This window comes from Athene cunicularia, assembly GCF_003259725.1.
Source record: "Athene cunicularia isolate RWA chromosome 2 unlocalized genomic scaffold, athCun1 chr2_part1, whole genome shotgun sequence".
Lineage (NCBI taxonomy): Eukaryota > Metazoa > Chordata > Aves > Strigiformes > Strigidae > Athene > Athene cunicularia.
The window spans coordinates 32,154,560-32,172,948 of record NW_020799095.1 but is presented as its reverse complement, the minus strand read 5'-3'; the positions used below and the strand labels follow the sequence as shown (position 1 = coordinate 32,172,948).

Genomic DNA, 18,389 nt, shown 5'->3' with positions numbered 1-18,389 from the left:
CTTTCTTTGCACTTTAAAAAGTCTCCTGGGGGAAACAGGGTAATATCTTGGGCAAATGAATCCCTTCAGATAGCCTGAGACACTTTCTAATGACTCATACATTCCACATCAGAATTTCATACATTATCTGTTTTTCAGCATAGAGTATTTCCAGAAAAATGCAAGCATATGTTTAACTCTTCATTTGGCATAAGTGGAAAAACATTACCTTCTTTCTCTGAATATATGCAAAACTTAATATTATAACAGAAATGCATCACAAGTTCCAGTAAAGAGAAGAACATGGCCTGCTGTAAATCTCGTCCAAGGTACACAATACTTGCTACATATAAGGCACTATTTTTTATAGAAGCAAGTTGTTAAATGTTGATATGAAACATGATACACAGAAAACTTAAGGTGTCAGGCCAACAGGTTGTCTCATGTAATGATAAATGAAAGTCATAGAAAATTCTATCTGATAATATTATTCTCAAAATATGGCTTAACTCAGCAACCGTAAATAATCCTAAATAATTGTGTAGACATACAGAGACTTTTAAAACTACATTTCTATTGATCATCATTTCAGTCCCTGGAGAATGAACCAGCTCTTTCAATAGCACCTTTTACCAACTTCAAGCACAAGTCAGTACCCAATGAAACTTACTGGCATAATGGAATGTCATCTTTGAGGATGCATCTTCCTCCATTTTTGCAGTATTCTTCAGGACAAACTGCAAATATAAAAGTAAAAATTATAATTTAAATTTGCCCCCTTGTTATTATCTTTGTCATTGCCTGATTTTCAAAATGGCAGAATATTCAAATCTGTCATTTTAGGTGCTTAGCACTTCCAAAACTCTTCTTTTAGACCTTGACTTGGTGATACAAGTGTCAAGCCATAAATACATTATAGCTGATGGGCTCCTCTTGACTTATAGAAATCCTTCACTTGAACAGGCTTCTAATTTTTCTCAAGTCAGAGTTTTATTTGACTCCAAAAATGGAGCTTTTGCCACTTATTCAAATTTCAAACAAATAAGAATACATAAAATAAGAGCTAAAAGAACTGAATTATATTTAGTTAGTACCTAAGTCTATTTTATTATAATATCTTTTATATAGAGGTGATGAACAGACACTCCTGTATCACCAAATTTCTTATTAAAAATGTCCAAAATTTTAATACTTAAACACCACTTCTAGTTAAGAACTAGAGAAATCAGTCCTGAGTAGAATAAAGGTTTTTAAGTAGAGGAGGATGTCAGTGATACAGTATTATCAACTTTTGAAATCCCTTAATATGGATTTCCTCATCATCACATTTGATTTTGTAGATGTTTAGTTTTATATCCCTACAGCAAGAAAAACTCAAAACTAAAACCAATTCCCCTCAGTCTTCATTAGTAATAAAATAACTGGTAAAATGCTAATTAGGTCTAAAGAATTTTGCATGTATGCCACATAAAATTGCTTGCTGAGGCATATAAACAATGCCATTTTGTGTAGACATCTCCAGTTTTAAAAAGAAATTTTTTTGAAGTAAATTACTTTTTCAAAAGATCTGCTTTCTGACAAAATAGTGGAAGATTTGTATTTTATTTTCATTCAAGTCTAGTAGTTTATGTTCTATATTCTTATACATTGAACCAATTTTCTGAATATATTCCTTTTCATTTAAAGGAATATAAGTGTTTCTTTTAAAATGAAATTACAAGTATATTTTCTCTCTACAGTGTAAAATTGGTAATTTTTTATGTTAAGGTATGATTTCTTCTCTCACATTAAAAAAAATAAAAATACAAACATATATAATGAACACAATACTTGTGGGGAAGTTTGACTCCAAGAGAAACCAGTGGATGCTTCCTACCAAGAAGTTTATTTTATGAATAGATATTTAACAGTCTATAATGAATTATATCATCACTATTCATGCTATATATTGTGAACTTCACCACATAACTCATAATAAATTATAAAAACAGAGTTAAATTCTCAGCTAATGCAACTTCACCAATGTTGGGGGAGTACTGTTACACAGAACTGTCCCAGAGCTGTAACTGGCTTGGGGAAGAACTGCAGTAATTTTGTCTCACTGAATGACATGCTTTGAAGCTAAATTTAATTATTTCTGTCATAGAATCATAGAACAGTTTGGGTTGGAAGGGACCTTAACGACCATCTAGTTCCACCCCTGCAGCCATGGGCAAAGACACCTCCCACTAGACCAGGTTGCTCAAAGCCTCGTCCAACCTGGCCTTGAACACTGCCAGGGAGGGGGCAGCCACAGCTGCTCTGGGCAACCTGTGCCAGTGTCTCACCACCCTCACAGGGAAGAATTTCTTCCTAATATCTAATCTAAATCTACCCTCTTTCAGTTTAAAACCATTAGCCCTCATCCTACCACTACACTCCCAGACAAAGAGTCCTCCTCATCCTTCCTGTAGGCCCCCGTTAGGTACTGGAAAGCCGCTATGAAGTCTCTCCAGAGCCTTGTCTTCTCTAGGGTGAGCAACACCAACTCTCAGCCTATCCTCATAGGGGAGGTGCTCCAGATCCCTGATCATCTTTGTGGCCCTCTTCTGGACCCAATTGAGAAGATCCATGTCCTTCTTATTTTGGGAGCCCCAGAGCTGGACCAGCCCTCCAGGTGGGGTCTCATGAGAGAGAAGCAGAGGGGGAGAATCACCTCCCTCAGCCTGCTGCCCACACTTCTCTTGATGCAGTCCAGGATATGGTTTGCTTTCTGGGCTGTGAGTGCACATTGCTGGCTCATAGAGAGTTTTCCATGCGCTGATACCCCCAGGTAATTCTCTGCAGAGCTGCTCTCAATCCACTCATCGCCCAGCCTGTATTTGTGCTTGGGATTGCCCTGACCCATGTGCAGGACCTTGCACTTGGCCTTGTTGAACTTCATGAGGTTCTCATGGGCCCACCTTTCCAGCCTGTCCAGGTCCCTCTGGATGGCACATCCCTTCCCTCCAGTGTGTCGACAGCACCACATAGCTCGGTGTCATCAGCAGACTTGCTGAGGGTGCATTTGATCCCACTATGTCACCTACAAAGATGTTAAACTACGCCAGTCCCAATACCAACACCTGAAGTATTCCACTTGTCATTACTCTCCACTCGGACATCGAGGTGTTAACCACAACTCTGAGTTCAACCATCCAACCAATTCCTTATCTACCCTGTGGTCCATCCATCAAATATATGTCTCTTCAGTTTAGAGACTTATCCTTATCCTCTTCCTTATCCACCAGCACTGTAATCCCACTGTAGAATGCCACCAGAATTTTCAGGCACAATTTGCCCTTAGTGAAACTATCTTGGCTGTCACCAATCACTTTCTTATTTTCCATGTGCCCTACAATAGTTTCTAGGAGGATCCGCTGAACCATCTTGCCAGGTGTAGAGGTGAGACTGACTGACATATAGTTTCCTGTGTCTTTCTTTTTTCCCTTTTTAAAAATGGAGGTTATGTTTCCCCTTTTCCAGTCAGTGAGAACTTCTCTGGACTGCCATAACTTCTCAAGTATGATGGATGGTGGCTTAGCCACTTCATATGCCAGTTTCCTCAGGACCCGTGGATGCATCTTATCAAGTCCCACGGACTTGTGCACCTTCAGGTTCCATAGATGGTCTTGAACCTGATCTCCTTTGGTGGGTGTCCCTGCCTTTACCTTCTGTGTCTTGGATGGTGTGACTGGAGCCCTTTCTGGTGAAGACTGAGGCAAAAAAGTCTCAGTCTATCATCATCTGTGTTTTTGTTAGATTTTGTTAACAACAGTCTGATCCAGATTGGATGTATATTATTGTCTTGTTCTTACCTTTCTCCACCATTTAACTATTGCAAACAAAACCTGAATATTGTGGGATATGTACTGAGTTAAAACAAATGCTATATGTTTTGGTTTATTTTCCAATCTGGACTTGCATTAGACTGGAAAAAAAAAAACAAAAAACCAACCAACCAACCAAAAAATCCTATTAACTCTGAAATGTGGGTTAAGTGGGTCATTCAATTGCCTAAAATCAAGATGGTGCTTTAGTAGTATACTACAGATTTTTTTTTTTTTTTTTTTAAAAAACCCCACCACAATGTATTTTTACCTTATGGAACACCCCATTGAGAAGATGTTAACTAAGCATATTATTTTCCATTTTTTTCTCCCTGTTTTATCTGTGTCATACTTTCATCAGGAAAATTCATGACTATTATAATTTGATTGAATTTTAGCAGAGTCAAGTTTGAAGACTGTCTAAAGATTCAGTAGAAAATGACTATATTTTTTTTGTTTCAAATGATATTTTTTTTGTATAACTAAGTACCTGAACAGCTGGACTCATCAAGGCTGAAATCAATGCAGTTTGCAATGCCATCACAACGCTGGGAGATTGCTATACATTGATTAGTTGATGCACATAACAAAGAACCGTTGAAACAATCTTTAATGGCTGAAATGAAAAGTAACATGACAGTTATTATCAACTATATTTCTTTTTCCCACTGCTAAAAAATTTGATTTGTAGTATAGTATATAAACTTGCATTTGTGTGACCTCTACAAGCTTTCATCTTCAAAGACATACAACTTTACGTAGAGTAGATAAATAAATAAGTAAACAGAGCACAGATGTTACAGAAGCTGGATTTTTCCATGTTATATCTGTAAAGAAGAGGAGGGTGTATTTATTTAAAATGTTGACAGACAAAGCTGCAAAACCCCATTGAAAACCCATAAAATGATAGCAGAAAACATAATCAACTCATTCATAATCTAGTTTTGAAATTATGGAATTAATTTTTAAACAAATAAAAAATTGACATTATGTAGTTTTCTTCTATTACAAGAAACCAAATACTAAGGTATAGTTAACATATAAAAAGTAGAGAAATACTTGACTGAAAAATCTGAACTTGCACACCTTTTTTATTCTTGGGCATTCGGTTATATTTTCTACGTTTGTTCTGAATAATTTTAATAGGAGTAAATCACATAACCACTGAATTATTACTGAGTCACTGATCTACAGAATGTACCTGATGGTCCTACAGAATCCTGTAGACTATAACACCATTTTGTCATTTTATCTCACACAAGGTTCTCTTACACTGCTTTAAACTACTGTTTTATAAGGTTTTTGTTTAGGTAATTTAAACTGAACTCTGTCACCATGACTAATACAAATCAGAGGGAACTCTTCTGACTCCATCAGAGTTAGATATATTCACATTAGCCTGCGAGTTTACAGTGGGAGAAAGAATCTGAGAATATTAAAAATACCCCACTGCTGCATTTAAATTTTGTAATACTTTCCTACTTCTGAGTTCAAGACCTAGTGTACATGGCAATAAGCTTCCCAGGATGGATGGCCAGGCTGATGTAGGATATATTTGTTCCACTCTTAGATATAATTTAAACCACTGACCCATATAGAATGCAAGACTGTGATAAACTGAAAATATTGCAGTTCAATTTAGACCACAATAATGGAGGCAAATCTTGCCAGTTTTGATCTTGCCAGTCAGCTTTTGCCCATTTTGATATTCTTTAGAAATATGTAATTAGTCATATGACTAAGGGTTTGTAGGATTAAACCTTTTAATTACATACACTCACCATTTATTAAAGTCTGCAGAAAAATCTGTAGAAGAGCACTAGCCACTATAAAGAGAAGCTTGCTTTTGTTTCCGATTTAAATTCACCTTTATGAGAACTTAAAATCTTTGGCTGCTTTTAAATTATCACTGTACTGTTCTTCATATGTGTTTATATCAAAGTCTCTTCATTTGACTGGAGAAGTCTTGATATTGAAGAGGGAATTTGCTGGTAGTCACAGCAATATAAATGCAACAGCAAGAACAAAAATTTCCTTTTCTGCTCTCCATTCCCTTGACCACTCAGTCTGGTGGAACAAGTTGTGGCAGACTGAAAATCCCCAGCAGATTTACTCCACATTTGTAGCATATCCTACTATCTATCTCTTATGATCATCAGTTTTCCAGAAAGTAAGTGACAGTCCCATGCCCTATGCTGCACTTTCCTAACCAAATAATAATGTCATACTTATTTTGGTACAATCAGATGCAAATCCTGGACAGTCTTTGCAGTTTGGGGGATGATGTCCCAGTGATATTTGAATCAGTTTTATAAGTGGTCATTTGCACACAAATAGTCAGTCTGTAAACGTAATTACATGTTCAGACTAGGACTTCAACAGAAACAAAGTTGGAAATTTCACGTAAACCATATTCTTATTATGTGCTTTGGATCTTTATTTGCCTGCATGTGTATTTTGAGGAAGCTGTAAACTATGTGGATATAGAGCATTATTTATGGTTTTTCATATATATTATGATTAATACAGAGATTCAGTTCATGAGTTTTAACTGGCACCGAGGGTTATGGTAAAAACAGAAAGTATTGTTTGGCCCTTTGTTATTTCCTCTAGTCCTGGACTGCCTGCTATACTCATACCTGATGATAAAACAGAGGAAATGTTAATTATTTTTGGTCCATTTGAATCTGTTGATCAGCATGGTGCTTTTGACATGTTCCTATACCTTGAACAGTCTTACTGCACTGGGATTTTTATACCACATACAGAGGGAACAGTCATGGCAATGGATCTGACTGCTGAATACTTTGCACAGATCCAGCATCTATGACAGGAAAGGACAGTGACATAAGTTATTGGTGCTGAGGTAAAGAATGTTAAGAGAACGTTTTAAAAATAATAATAATACTAATTCTCTTATTTCATTGAAATTAAAATTAAAATTGCTTACCGTTAACAGAGTTACAAGTACCTTGACATTTCTCCAACTAGTTATTCTTTACTTTTATGAGAAACTTGCAAGTGGTTTTGGGGTAAAGACATTAAATGGAGTCATTAACAACAGTGAAGTGAAAATATATTTTCACCTATATGTCATCTTCTAGGTCCAAATTAAATCTGAAGAAAGGGTAAAAATATCACAGCCCCTTTGAAAGTGTACTAGGTATATACCCTAGTAAGTAGGTATTTAAACCTTACCAGGATTACAATGGATACAATTTGGTGCACTACAGAGAAATGAGAAATCATTTTTTATTCATTGCTATTAGCATTTCAGTCAAATGGTGTTAGGGGTCTGTGGAAAAGTAATGTATATATCCCACTGGTGCCAATATGTTTATTTTACATTATTATTGTTATTGTAATCAGGAATTAAAAAAAAAAAAAATCAATAAAATAGGTGAGATAAAGTACCCTTCACTAAAATTGACAACAAGTAGAGGTCTGGCCAAGTAGAACATCTATATCTGGAAAACAGTCCCAAGATTTTCTTGTTAAAAACAGCAAGTAATAAAATCCACCACATTAGTAGGTATAAAATGGTATTAACATAATCCTGTACAACCTCACTGCTGAGTGAACTCTACAGGAAACTACATAAATCTCTAAGTCATGCAGAAAAGTATTTCTGTGGTAGAAATTGTGGTTTCACTAGAGATCTGACTAATGCTTTTTTGTTGTTGTTTTTCTTTGTCCTGGCCTTTTTTTGGGTTTTATACTTAATCTCTGAAAGTTGCAGGATGCATTTTGACAACTGGTCTTCATCCCAGAGAAAACACTCTCTGAATTCAGAAGCCAGAACACTTTTGACCATCTATTGTTACACTTAAAAGAATGAAATTACTAAGGGACAAGGCACACACAAAATGGAAGGTGCCAGTAATTCCTAAACTGAAATTTTCTACAATCAGCAGAAAGATTTGATCTGCACCAAGAAGGAAAAAAAAACAAAAAACAAAAAACAAAAAAAAACAAAACCAACAAACTTTGCTGCTTAAATCTTACTCTGTGTTCATAACTGCTTAGGAAAAAAAAAAAATTCAATTTCAATTTAAAATAAAAAAACCACTCCCAAACTGTGCTATTATTACAGTACACGTAGTCTGGAGTTACTAGAACAACAATCCATTTTATAGATTATGCAGAAATTTCAATAAAATAAATAAAATTTGTGAGATATTTGCTTTTTCTCTCTCACTTTCCTCTGTTGACAAACTTATGTGGCATTTCACACACTAACAGTAGACAGCTAGAGATGAAATGCTGCACTCTCATGACATATACATTTTGATGGGAGAAGCAGCTGTGACAGTAATCAGCTTTTCACTGATTCCATTCCAAACTACCACTACTGCTTTCTTTTTACTTTGCCTGCAACCACAATCTTTTTCAGAGAAAAAGCATGAATCACTGCTTCTGCATTCCTATCTTATATTGTCAACACTTACATGTTTATATAGCCCAAACTGAATTTTGGAGTAACAATGTGATTACAGATTTGTCTAATTTTCCACCACACTCAGAACCCCAAGCTGTATAATATCTATGGGAAATTTTGTTCTTTGAATAGACCAGGACTGAATTTTTCCTAATGACCTGGGCATTGCTTAGAAGGCAATGAAATAATCTCTCATTTGTTTGGGGAATACTGATAAACATGGAAATCTTGTGGCCTTTGGATTTCAGGATTGTAGAACACGTTAGCTGTTCTGGTGTAGAGTTGGAATGCACATGTACTAGGATACAGCAGGGAGGTCTCTAATAGAGGACAGATTGAGGGAGGAAACAGGGCCAAATGAAGACTAATGCAGGAGTGGGATGTCAAATTTCTATATGCATTTTGGGGCATGTAGAATTTAAGAGATATCTCCAAAATCATGCCTTTTGCCAACAAAACTTCAGAGCCCACTTCTAAACAAAAGTGCCTAGAAAGCCATGCACAGATAATCCGTGAAATCCATGTCAGTTTTGTAACTTGTTAAAAGAGATGGCATTTCCAGTATCTGCATGTATGTTCAGTAGCTTTGAATCAAAATATTAAAAAACTTGAGTTTCTAGCCCACTGGAAACCGGTATTTTACTAACTGCTTTGTTTCTGATAATGAAGAAAAATAAAGTGTTCAAAAACTTCTACAGAATGAGAAGTTTTGGAAGAAATGTTTTTGTATGTATAAAGTCTCTCTTTTCCTTTTTTTTTTTTTTTTTTTTTTTTTCCCTATATAGCTAATTATTTTGACCTTCCTGGAATGAAACATTTGGCCTCAGTTCATCCATCAATAATGAAATATTTTGAAATGGACAGACACTCACTTTTGTGTCTATCTGAAACTTCATGGTATCTTATTGCAGTTACAGTTCAAAGGCCGTTCTTGCATTTTGCTTGGGAGCCCTTTTTCTTGGTAGGGGCAGAAATTGCTGCTACTGCATGAACAGACTTGATTTCAAAATCCTTGAAAGGTCAGGACAGCCTTGAATGTTACTGAAATACAGAAACAGCAGAAGTCTATCTATCTGTCATATTGTTATCAGAGATGAGGCAATGTAAATGCAGCTGACTGTACTGCTATGAAAAAAGTGGAAATGCTTCCAATTAGTAACAAAAATACAATACAAATGATTTTAAGCATTTATCAAAATTGATAGCCAGAGAATGAAAATGCATAATCAGAATTATTTGCAACCGTAGAGTGTCTTTCCAGGTAACACATTATATGTGCTACAAATAACATTTTTCTTGATGAGGGACAGTGCGTTTTACACTAGACTTGATTATATTGCTCTTTTCCACATCACTGTTTTAGGAAAGTAAGTTAACATCACTTTAACTGTATCAATGAAAGTAACTTACGGCAGCCAACCTCATCTTCGTTAAGGTGGCAGTCGGGCACACCATCGCATCTCAGGAGCGCTGGGATGCAGCCTTTGGAAGGACATAGGAACTCTGTTTGCTTGCAGAAGTTTGGAGCCAAGGTGGTAGACGTGTCTGTGAGACAGTTAATTTCATCACTTCCATCCATGCAATCTTCAAATCCATTGCATTTTGTAGAGAGGGGCAAACACTGCTGCACGTATGCACATGTGAACTGGTCACTACGGCAAGTTGGAGGGTGTGGATCAGTTGTTCCTACAAGGAGAAAGAAGAATATTTATAGATTCTCTTCTTTCAGTACTCATCTATACTGCCTTTGAGATGTACATAGGGACTGCTGGAAGGAACTCTTTAAAAACCACCCAAACCAACTTGTATAAAGACACAGCTCCTAAGTGTAGAACACACTACTGAAAACATTTTGTCTCATCATATTAACTCCATTGTTGTTTCAGTATTTTTCATTTAAACCTCAAATTCGTCATTTGGTTTGGTCCTGTTACTGCTTGTGCTTAAAACTTATCTTTCACCCTGTATCGGGAAAGGGTTAAAATAGCCCTCTAGTTAGAATCGTCCTCTATATGTATACTGAATGGGTGAACAACAATCAAAGACTGGACTAACAAGGAAGTCTTTTCATGGAAAGCTATTGTACACAGTAGGGTCTGAGCCCTCAGCAGAGTAAGAAAAAGATTTTTGTAAAGTAACAACAAAATTTTTACTGCTTTATTATCACTCTGATTCTGTAGCCTATTTTGATGTGATGGGGAATTAAATCAAAGGAAATGATAGATAAAAGTTTCCAGGGTACAAGTGGAAAAAGAAAAAAAAAAGTACTTTTAAATGTCTGACTTTGACCAATTTAGACAGCTGACAAAATAAGAAATACCCTGTGCTTACTTGCATTCTTGGAAATAAAAACTTTCTGTGATCACTTATAGAAATAAATTCATCTCAGATATTTAAATCCCTCTTTCTTCCTATGAAAATCATTGCAACTGAATTTTACCAGCATAAGCATTAGAACTATTTGTGGAAACTGAATTCTAAGAAGCTGGCTATGCTAACACTGTGTTCTTTACACCAACAATGTCTCCCATGGGAGCAATGTGAGGGATTCCTGTAATTTTTGTTTTATGAGCAGGGAAAAGAGAAAATTCTCCAGAATTTAACTCTATGTATTTAATCTTTTCTATGTCAGCTTGCAGCAGGTGAGTAAAGAAAATAATATTATTATTGTTATGAACAAGGAAAGGACAAGTAATGTCACCACCTCTTTAAAAGACAGGAGTTTTGCTGTTGACTTGGGCTGAAGCAGAGCAGATCAAGTGCAAAAATCCACGGGTGGGTTTTAGCTTGCTTTTGGAAATGGTGCAAGCATTTGTCTCTGACCTCAGAAGTCAAATGTTGCTGCATTAAGGCATGACATGCTGTAAGGGAATACATGGATTTTGGTATTATGTTACTACTTTTAATCCACTGGGCATAGCAATATGTTTGCGTATTCTGTGATACCAGGCTGGGGTTTTATAGCAGGACAGCTTTGCTGAAACATGCTCAGTTTCTAAAATACCTGAATCATGAATAACAATAGCATGTTGTAGAAAAAATGAACTGCTGATGCATTCAGATAAACAAAATACTATTTTACCATCTGGTTGCTTGTGAAACAGTTACAAGGAAAAATATCTCAGACTGCTAACACTGACCTTTGCTACCTTAGCAATTTTTTATTTTCATGTTGACTTTATGTCAGAAAATCATAATTGAAAAGCCTCATACAATAGAATATTCCTGACATCAGTTCATGCTGCTAGTGGTGTTAAATTTATCATGCTACTAGAAAAATGTATATTCCATACACTGGACATAATCTAAACATAAACCAATAATAATGGATTTTGACGCAGTGAAAATAATAACCTACCGATCTTTTGGTTTGTTTGTATTCAGAATTACATCATAAATCACTCAAAGACATGTATTTTTAAGTGGGATTGAAAAGTCTGCATTTTCATTATATGTGTTTTATAAACGTGCTAGTCTCAATTTATTTTCATTTATGCCGCTTCAAAGAGCTTATGAAAGTAGTCTTTAGATAGTTGATTATAGACATTGAAATCACATAGTAAATTTATTTTTGAAGAAAAGTATTCTACATATTACATTTTTCTCTATTTTGTTCCTATTTTACTAGATAAATAATAATAGCACATAAAGATATTAGGATTGGATTCATCATGAAGAACTTTTATATAAGTCCGTGATTCTAATGAAATGTATCCAAGATACTAATGAAATGTATGAAAAGTCACTAGGAGAACATATTTCTCTCTAATGATATAAAACTGGTACTGTTAAAAATAGAGAAAACCTTACACAATAGATTTTAAAAAATATATTTTATATTTTTAGTTTGCACTTGTTCTGAAAAATAAAAGAATGGTATGTTTATACCATTATACCATATGATTATATCTCTGTTACCTCTGACCCTTTTCCTCAGGTGCATTTAGGCAGTGAAAATTACTTATGCTGCAGTCAGTTCTACTTAGGCATGCACTTTTGTCATTGCGCAGTCCAGTTTTAGTTTTTTCTGTGTTTTTTCTAATACAGTGGAAATTAACTTCACACAGTATGAATACATTTGATTTTCCTATGGTCACTTGTTTCTGTTGCAGAAAAGATTGCATTTGTAGAACATTAGTGAGCATTTTTGATCCAGTTTAATTCCCTATACCTGTCTTGTTTGTGATATATTTGCTAACAGGTTTCTACCCAACTTTGTTCTGAAAATTGAAATCTCCTCTTAAACTCAATAATGCTTGAATGTGTTACTTGTTATGAATCTGGTTTTGAGAATTAAACTATCTTCGGGCTTTTGCGACACTGTTTAGTTTAGCCTTATGGTCCCAAACATATAAAGCATTTATGTGTGTAAATGATCTCATACTAAATTCAATAGTTGAGCAAATATTGAATGGAGGATTATTTTTTTTATTATTATTATTTTCCATCATGATTCCTTATTTTTGTTAACAAATAATGCATAGAAAGTTCTTCCTGACTTGTGTAACAATTAATTTAGAGTGTGAAAAATTAACTGAGAGCAGTGAAGATATCTCCACTTTATGCTAGAGGTCAAATTAGGGGTAAATTTAACCAGGTGTCTTGCTGAACTCTGTTTTATTTTTTGAGTACGTTAATAAAAATCCAAAGCAATACATTCAAATCAGCAAAATTATTTTAGATCAGAATAATAAATGAGAATATACCTCAAATACCATAAGAGTATCACCTTACTTATTAAATCACATTATGTATTAATCAGTTCACATCTGTTTTGTTTCAGATGCAATAGGAAGATTGTGCTCTGGATGATGTTCTATAAAACATCACGATTGCCATGATCTGTCAAAATGGTACTCCCAAGTTCAATCTATTTTCTTTACAGAAAGTAGGTTATAAATGCTTTTCTTAATTATAAATTACATGTGCCTGGTAAAAATTTTGGAAATTTATAAAACATTAATTTGTATATAGCTAACATTTAAAACCGACTAATTAGGAATATGCAAATCTAGAAAATCATTAGCTAATTCCAAGTGAAAAGAAATTTCAAGCAACTTATTAATGCAAAACTAATTACTTGCATTCGAAGCTACTATCTGTGTAATTATTTATATTAAGCTCATCATTGCAGTATCTGCTACTGACATGTTTCATTCTGAAGAGAGGCAATATTTCATTTTCACTGAAATGTGGTTTGCAGTGAAAAATGAGATGACACTAATGAGAGACTCATCATAAATACCCTCCATTGTGCTAAGTTACATACTGGTATACTCACCTGACAGCCTTAGAAAATAACTTTAAACTTAAGCATATACATGAATATCCATCTGTAGATATATAAGAAGGTTATGTAAACAGCAGAATTTGAAGTCTATTTTTTCAATGCAAATTGGACTATCTGCTTGGGACCCATGGGCCATTTCAGTCACTTAAAATCATTAGATTCAACAATCACCTAATACTGGCATGACAAAAAGTGTTTCCTTCACCTTTTGCCACATGCAGAAAAGATGTTCCCAACTCAGCACTCATCTCCTGAGTGCTGTGTGGCTCTCATTTCCAGACGACATTCAGGAGTGGAGGAGATATTGTACAGGTTACTTTTCTAAAATGCAGTATCTATTTGAAGCTGTTTAAGGATTTGGAGATAAATCTACTGAAAATGATGTGTTCTAAGGAACACAGTATAAAAGGTTAGCTTTCTCCATCTAGACTGCATGATCACTGAAAAACAGGACTGGAGATCCTCAGGAATACATTCAGTATTTGCACACAGATGAAAAGCAAACTAATCAAAATCAATTTCAGAGAAAACAACCTCTGCTCTGTGAACACAGTCTGGATTTAGATCTGCATGAAAAACAGCAGTAAATTGTTGATGTTCCATTATAGCTACAGGAATCATGATTTTTTAAGTATCAAGCTGAGGACATATCCTTATTTGTTTTACTTTACACTCAGTGTTTTATTTCACATCTATTTTTCCTTGTATATGAAAAATAACCAAAATTAAAGGGTTTAAAAATGTGCATATAGCATCTATTTGTACATCATTAAAAAAATACATTTTAATTAGGTTCTAAAGTGACATTTAGTTTGGTCCTAATCCTGAGGTGAAACCTACTCACACAGCTGTGCTGGGTGAGTTATGACCTAAGGACCAAGAACTGGTACCCTACAAGTGTCCTCACACTTTGAAGAGAAATTAGGTAGTTGAAGTAGATACAAAAACGCAAGAATCAGACCAGTGTGTAAAGCAAACCAAATTTGGCAGGTACTGCTTCCTTAACTGCAATAACTACAGCTGAATCTATCTGTATTTCATTGCTGTCAGATAAAATGGGTGCTTTTAGATACATTTTTATTCCAATGTGCTAAACATCAAAACATCTATTACGCTAACTAGAGCTCATAAGCTGATGATTTGGAAGGAGCCTTTACAGTTTGGAAAGTGTTAAGTCAGTAAATGCTCATCATCAAGGACATAATTACATAATTGTGGGATAGGGATTTGTTAAAGGTTTACTGTTGTTTGGTGAACATTTTCTCTACATATCTGCTTTGCTGTACTGTTGTCTTTGTCATCCATGGAATGTACTGATCCTGTTTCCTGACTGTATGCCAAACTTCACAGGTCGGTACAGTAAACATTTTGCTCGTGAATCACAGGGATTCAGTCACAGGAAACCACAAAACTGTTATCACCCAAATGCTAATATGAAATAAATGTTTCTATTTCACAGTCATTAGCACAGTGAGAAACACACAAACTGCTTAATTTGAATGAAACACCTCCATGTTGTCCACCTCTTTTCTGCCTGCCTTGTGCAGATACCAAAATCTCTGATGCAGAGTAGGTTTCCATTTATATTTATATATTACTTGTGACAGTGAATTCTAATTAAGACTAGTAGGCACCTTCATTAGAGTCAACACCAGGAAGCATGAAATAAAGTTCCCGCATGCTATTATGCAGCATTAACTCAGTTGTATCAGAGCTTGCTCTAAAGCCCATTTAGGTGAATGGACAACTCATACTGATTTTAATGGGCCTTGCATCAGACCCTTGAAAACTAACAACCTGTCTGATGTATTTGCATAAGTAATTTGCCTACTAAATCTAATAAAAACAGTGGACCTATTAACTGTAGCCAAAAGAGGCCAAATATAAAGCCCTCCAACAGTTTTCATTAGACAAGAGTATAAATTAATTACAGGCCCAGTCCAATGCATTAATTAAGTTGAAATAAGTGGCAGTCCTCACTTTCACTTCCATAAACATTTTATCAGGGTATGAAATCAACCCATTCAAGGTGGCTGCAAGGAAATACCTTGTTAAAAAAAATTAACCAGACTAAAGTTGTTAAAAGACTTTAACAATCTGTCCTTAAGTCTTTATCGGTGTCAATAAAGCTTCTTCTAGAAAAGAAAATGTTAATTTCAAAGCTTGTAAAGAGATAAAAAAGACGGCAGTCGAGTCTGGCCAACTGAATCTTTAAATTTCTTCTTGTGAGAATACAGAAGTATGGGGCAGGATAATGAAAACGATCCCAGAGACCCTGTTACAAAAGGAGAAGTAACAAAACCAGAACTTGGCCCAATAACTTCAGGGTTTTATATGTGTGTGCAGAACTGTGCAGAATTTATTTTAAATGATCACAGTTTGCTAACAGACAACCATAATGGAAAACAGGCAGGTTTACTTTCAGTAAAATCAAGCTATGATTTATAGTTTCTACTCAGAGGACTACCACTTCTGGCTGGAACACACTGACTACCTGTGACAGCAATATGGCAATATTTGCCATATTTCTGCTAAGAATAGTCCAGGAATTGCTAGCTATGCTTACAATTGTGATGGATTAATTTATTTGTTTATTAGGAGAATGAAGAATTTTGAAGAGCTGGAGAAGTTGCGATGCTTCAGTTTCCAATAAAATTAGGTGGGCTGTACCATGGGACAGGTTTAGAGTGGAGAAAGAGCAGCTTCCTGGAATCAGAACATTTTCATAGGTGGGAACACAACACCATGCTAAATATTTTATTTCTCAAATTCTAAAGAAAGGTAGTTTCTACCGGTAAAAATTTATCATCCGCTGAGAAGAGTCCTGAAGAACACTGTGGTAAGATGCATATAATTTCTGATATAAATTTGAGCTTCTGCTTTATTGAAGAAAGGTTAAGTTATATATAATGAAGAATCTGAGATTTTTCTTCTCTCTAAGATATTATCGTAAAACTATTTCATTCCAAAAATGATTTCTCTCCATCCCTCCAAGGAAATATGTTGATTTTTATGAAAAGACAGCAAGACTAAGTATCATCTCTGTGATTTGAGGCTTGTTTGCAGTTGTTTTTTTTTTTTTTTAGTATAAACAGATGGGTTTTGGAGGTTCAGTATTAATGAAACTATTTTAATATGCTATTAATAAATCCAAATATTTTTAATTTCCCAAAAGACATCTAGCTTGAATCAGAAGATTTCAGTATTCTGTACAAGTATAAAAAGGCAGAGAGAAACTGAAAGATCTGAATGAAGATATTTTATTTATTTATTTAAACATACGTGACATAATTGCATTCAGGACTCGCCACTAATTATGCCAGTTCATATAGTGTAACTATCTTATCCTTTCTGTGAAATCTGCAAAAAGTTGTAGCTTCACAACCAGCTAGGTCTGTGCACTGGAAAATACTGAAATAGGCTGAAGAAGCTCCCGAAGGTACCATGTCCTGGATCATAATTTTAACTCTTTAAAAATGCAGAAATGCCCTATCTCTGCCAAGCAGCGATCTAAACCATATTCTGATGTGTTTCAGGGAGAAGCTAATTAACTAAAGAAACTATTCACAAATATCCATGGTATCCCCCCACTACTACTAATCTTTTCTCTTCCCCTCCTTTGTTTTTACAGGCAGCCTCCCTCAGCAGCTCCTGCTGAATCATCTCTTGCCCCTGAGGAAAGAAACTCCCTGAGCTCTCAACCTGAGAGAGATTTCTGCTTCACTGCAAGCATGAGCAGACAAGCTAAGAGTGATTCCCCTGGCTCTGCAACTTAAAGAAATCAGAAGTTAAGTTTCCTCTACAGGGTTTTTCCCCATGATCTAACATTGTAGTATCAGCAACTCAGACAGTTAACCCTTCCAGTACCTCCTACGTTCAGGCTCTGGGAGTGACAGAAAGGGATCATTGACTTCATCTAAGCCTTTGTTAGATGAGTTCTATTGTGCTACAGAATTTTCTCACTATTGCTTCACACACATGCATGCATGAACACATGCGCACACACCCTTCAGAAAGACTCTCTGCATCAGGCTCTTTTTTTTGCACAAACAACACAAAAATACCCACTGTACCTTCTGGGTTGCTGTCTCTTAATTAGATATAGGTGTCATTTATGCTTTTCTTATAAGATGTAGTGAAATGGGATCTACTAAAAGTGCCATAGAGCATATAAAATTACCTGCAAATGGGTGGTTTCTAGGCTGTTTGGTTATTTGGCTAGTTTGCCTGTAACACTTTTGCAGGTCTGCTGTTTTAGGGTATGTATAGGAGTAACATTTAGACCATTTCATATTTTCCTTTTTGTTTCATTTAAGGATTCTTTATTTTTATGACTCTGAAAACAATCTGATACCCCAAATTATAGAGGTTATTTTACTTCATTCTCTTTTTAGTTGACAAGTAGATAACATGCAATAAGAAGTAACTATGGAGGTAGTTATCAAATATTTTTAAAATATTTGGACACTGTGTATGAATGTTGCATAGAAAACCTCTTCATAAACAATTCAACATTCAGAGGTATATCTGAAGAATGTACATGGAGAAAACAAAATATTTAATTATGTCTCATCAGGGACTTCTCTGTATTGGAAAAAGCAGAGGGTGCTCTGAGTAAAATAGTGTTCAATAATGTGATTAAAGATAATGTCATTGTATATAAGTACACAGATCCTGTTGCAAAGCAAATGGAAGTCTGTGGCAGGAAGAGCTGGGAAGGTTTATAGACAATCAGGATTCAAAGAGTGTATTCCATGAAGCAGAGATAAAATAGGGCAAAAAATTCCTAATATATGTTATGAGAAACAAAGAAATAATAACTAGCCAAGATTTG

The 18,389-nt window shown here is 35.2% G+C and overlaps 1 protein-coding gene across 1 annotated transcript in view; it reads right to left on the bottom strand.

Annotated features, from left to right (window-relative positions):
• The window catches only part of MALRD1 (MAM and LDL receptor class A domain containing 1), a 287,732-nt gene that overhangs the window by 49,679 nt on the left and 219,664 nt on the right, over positions 1–18,389 (bottom strand). Inside the window, exons 33-35 of the mRNA XM_026843695.1 lie at positions 9,676–9,951; positions 4,318–4,443; positions 650–716 (exon numbers count right to left, since the gene is read on the bottom strand). Coding sequence (XP_026699496.1) covers positions 650–716; positions 4,318–4,443; positions 9,676–9,951 — 469 coding nt within the window. The remainder of the gene's footprint in view (positions 1–649; positions 717–4,317; positions 4,444–9,675; positions 9,952–18,389) is intronic.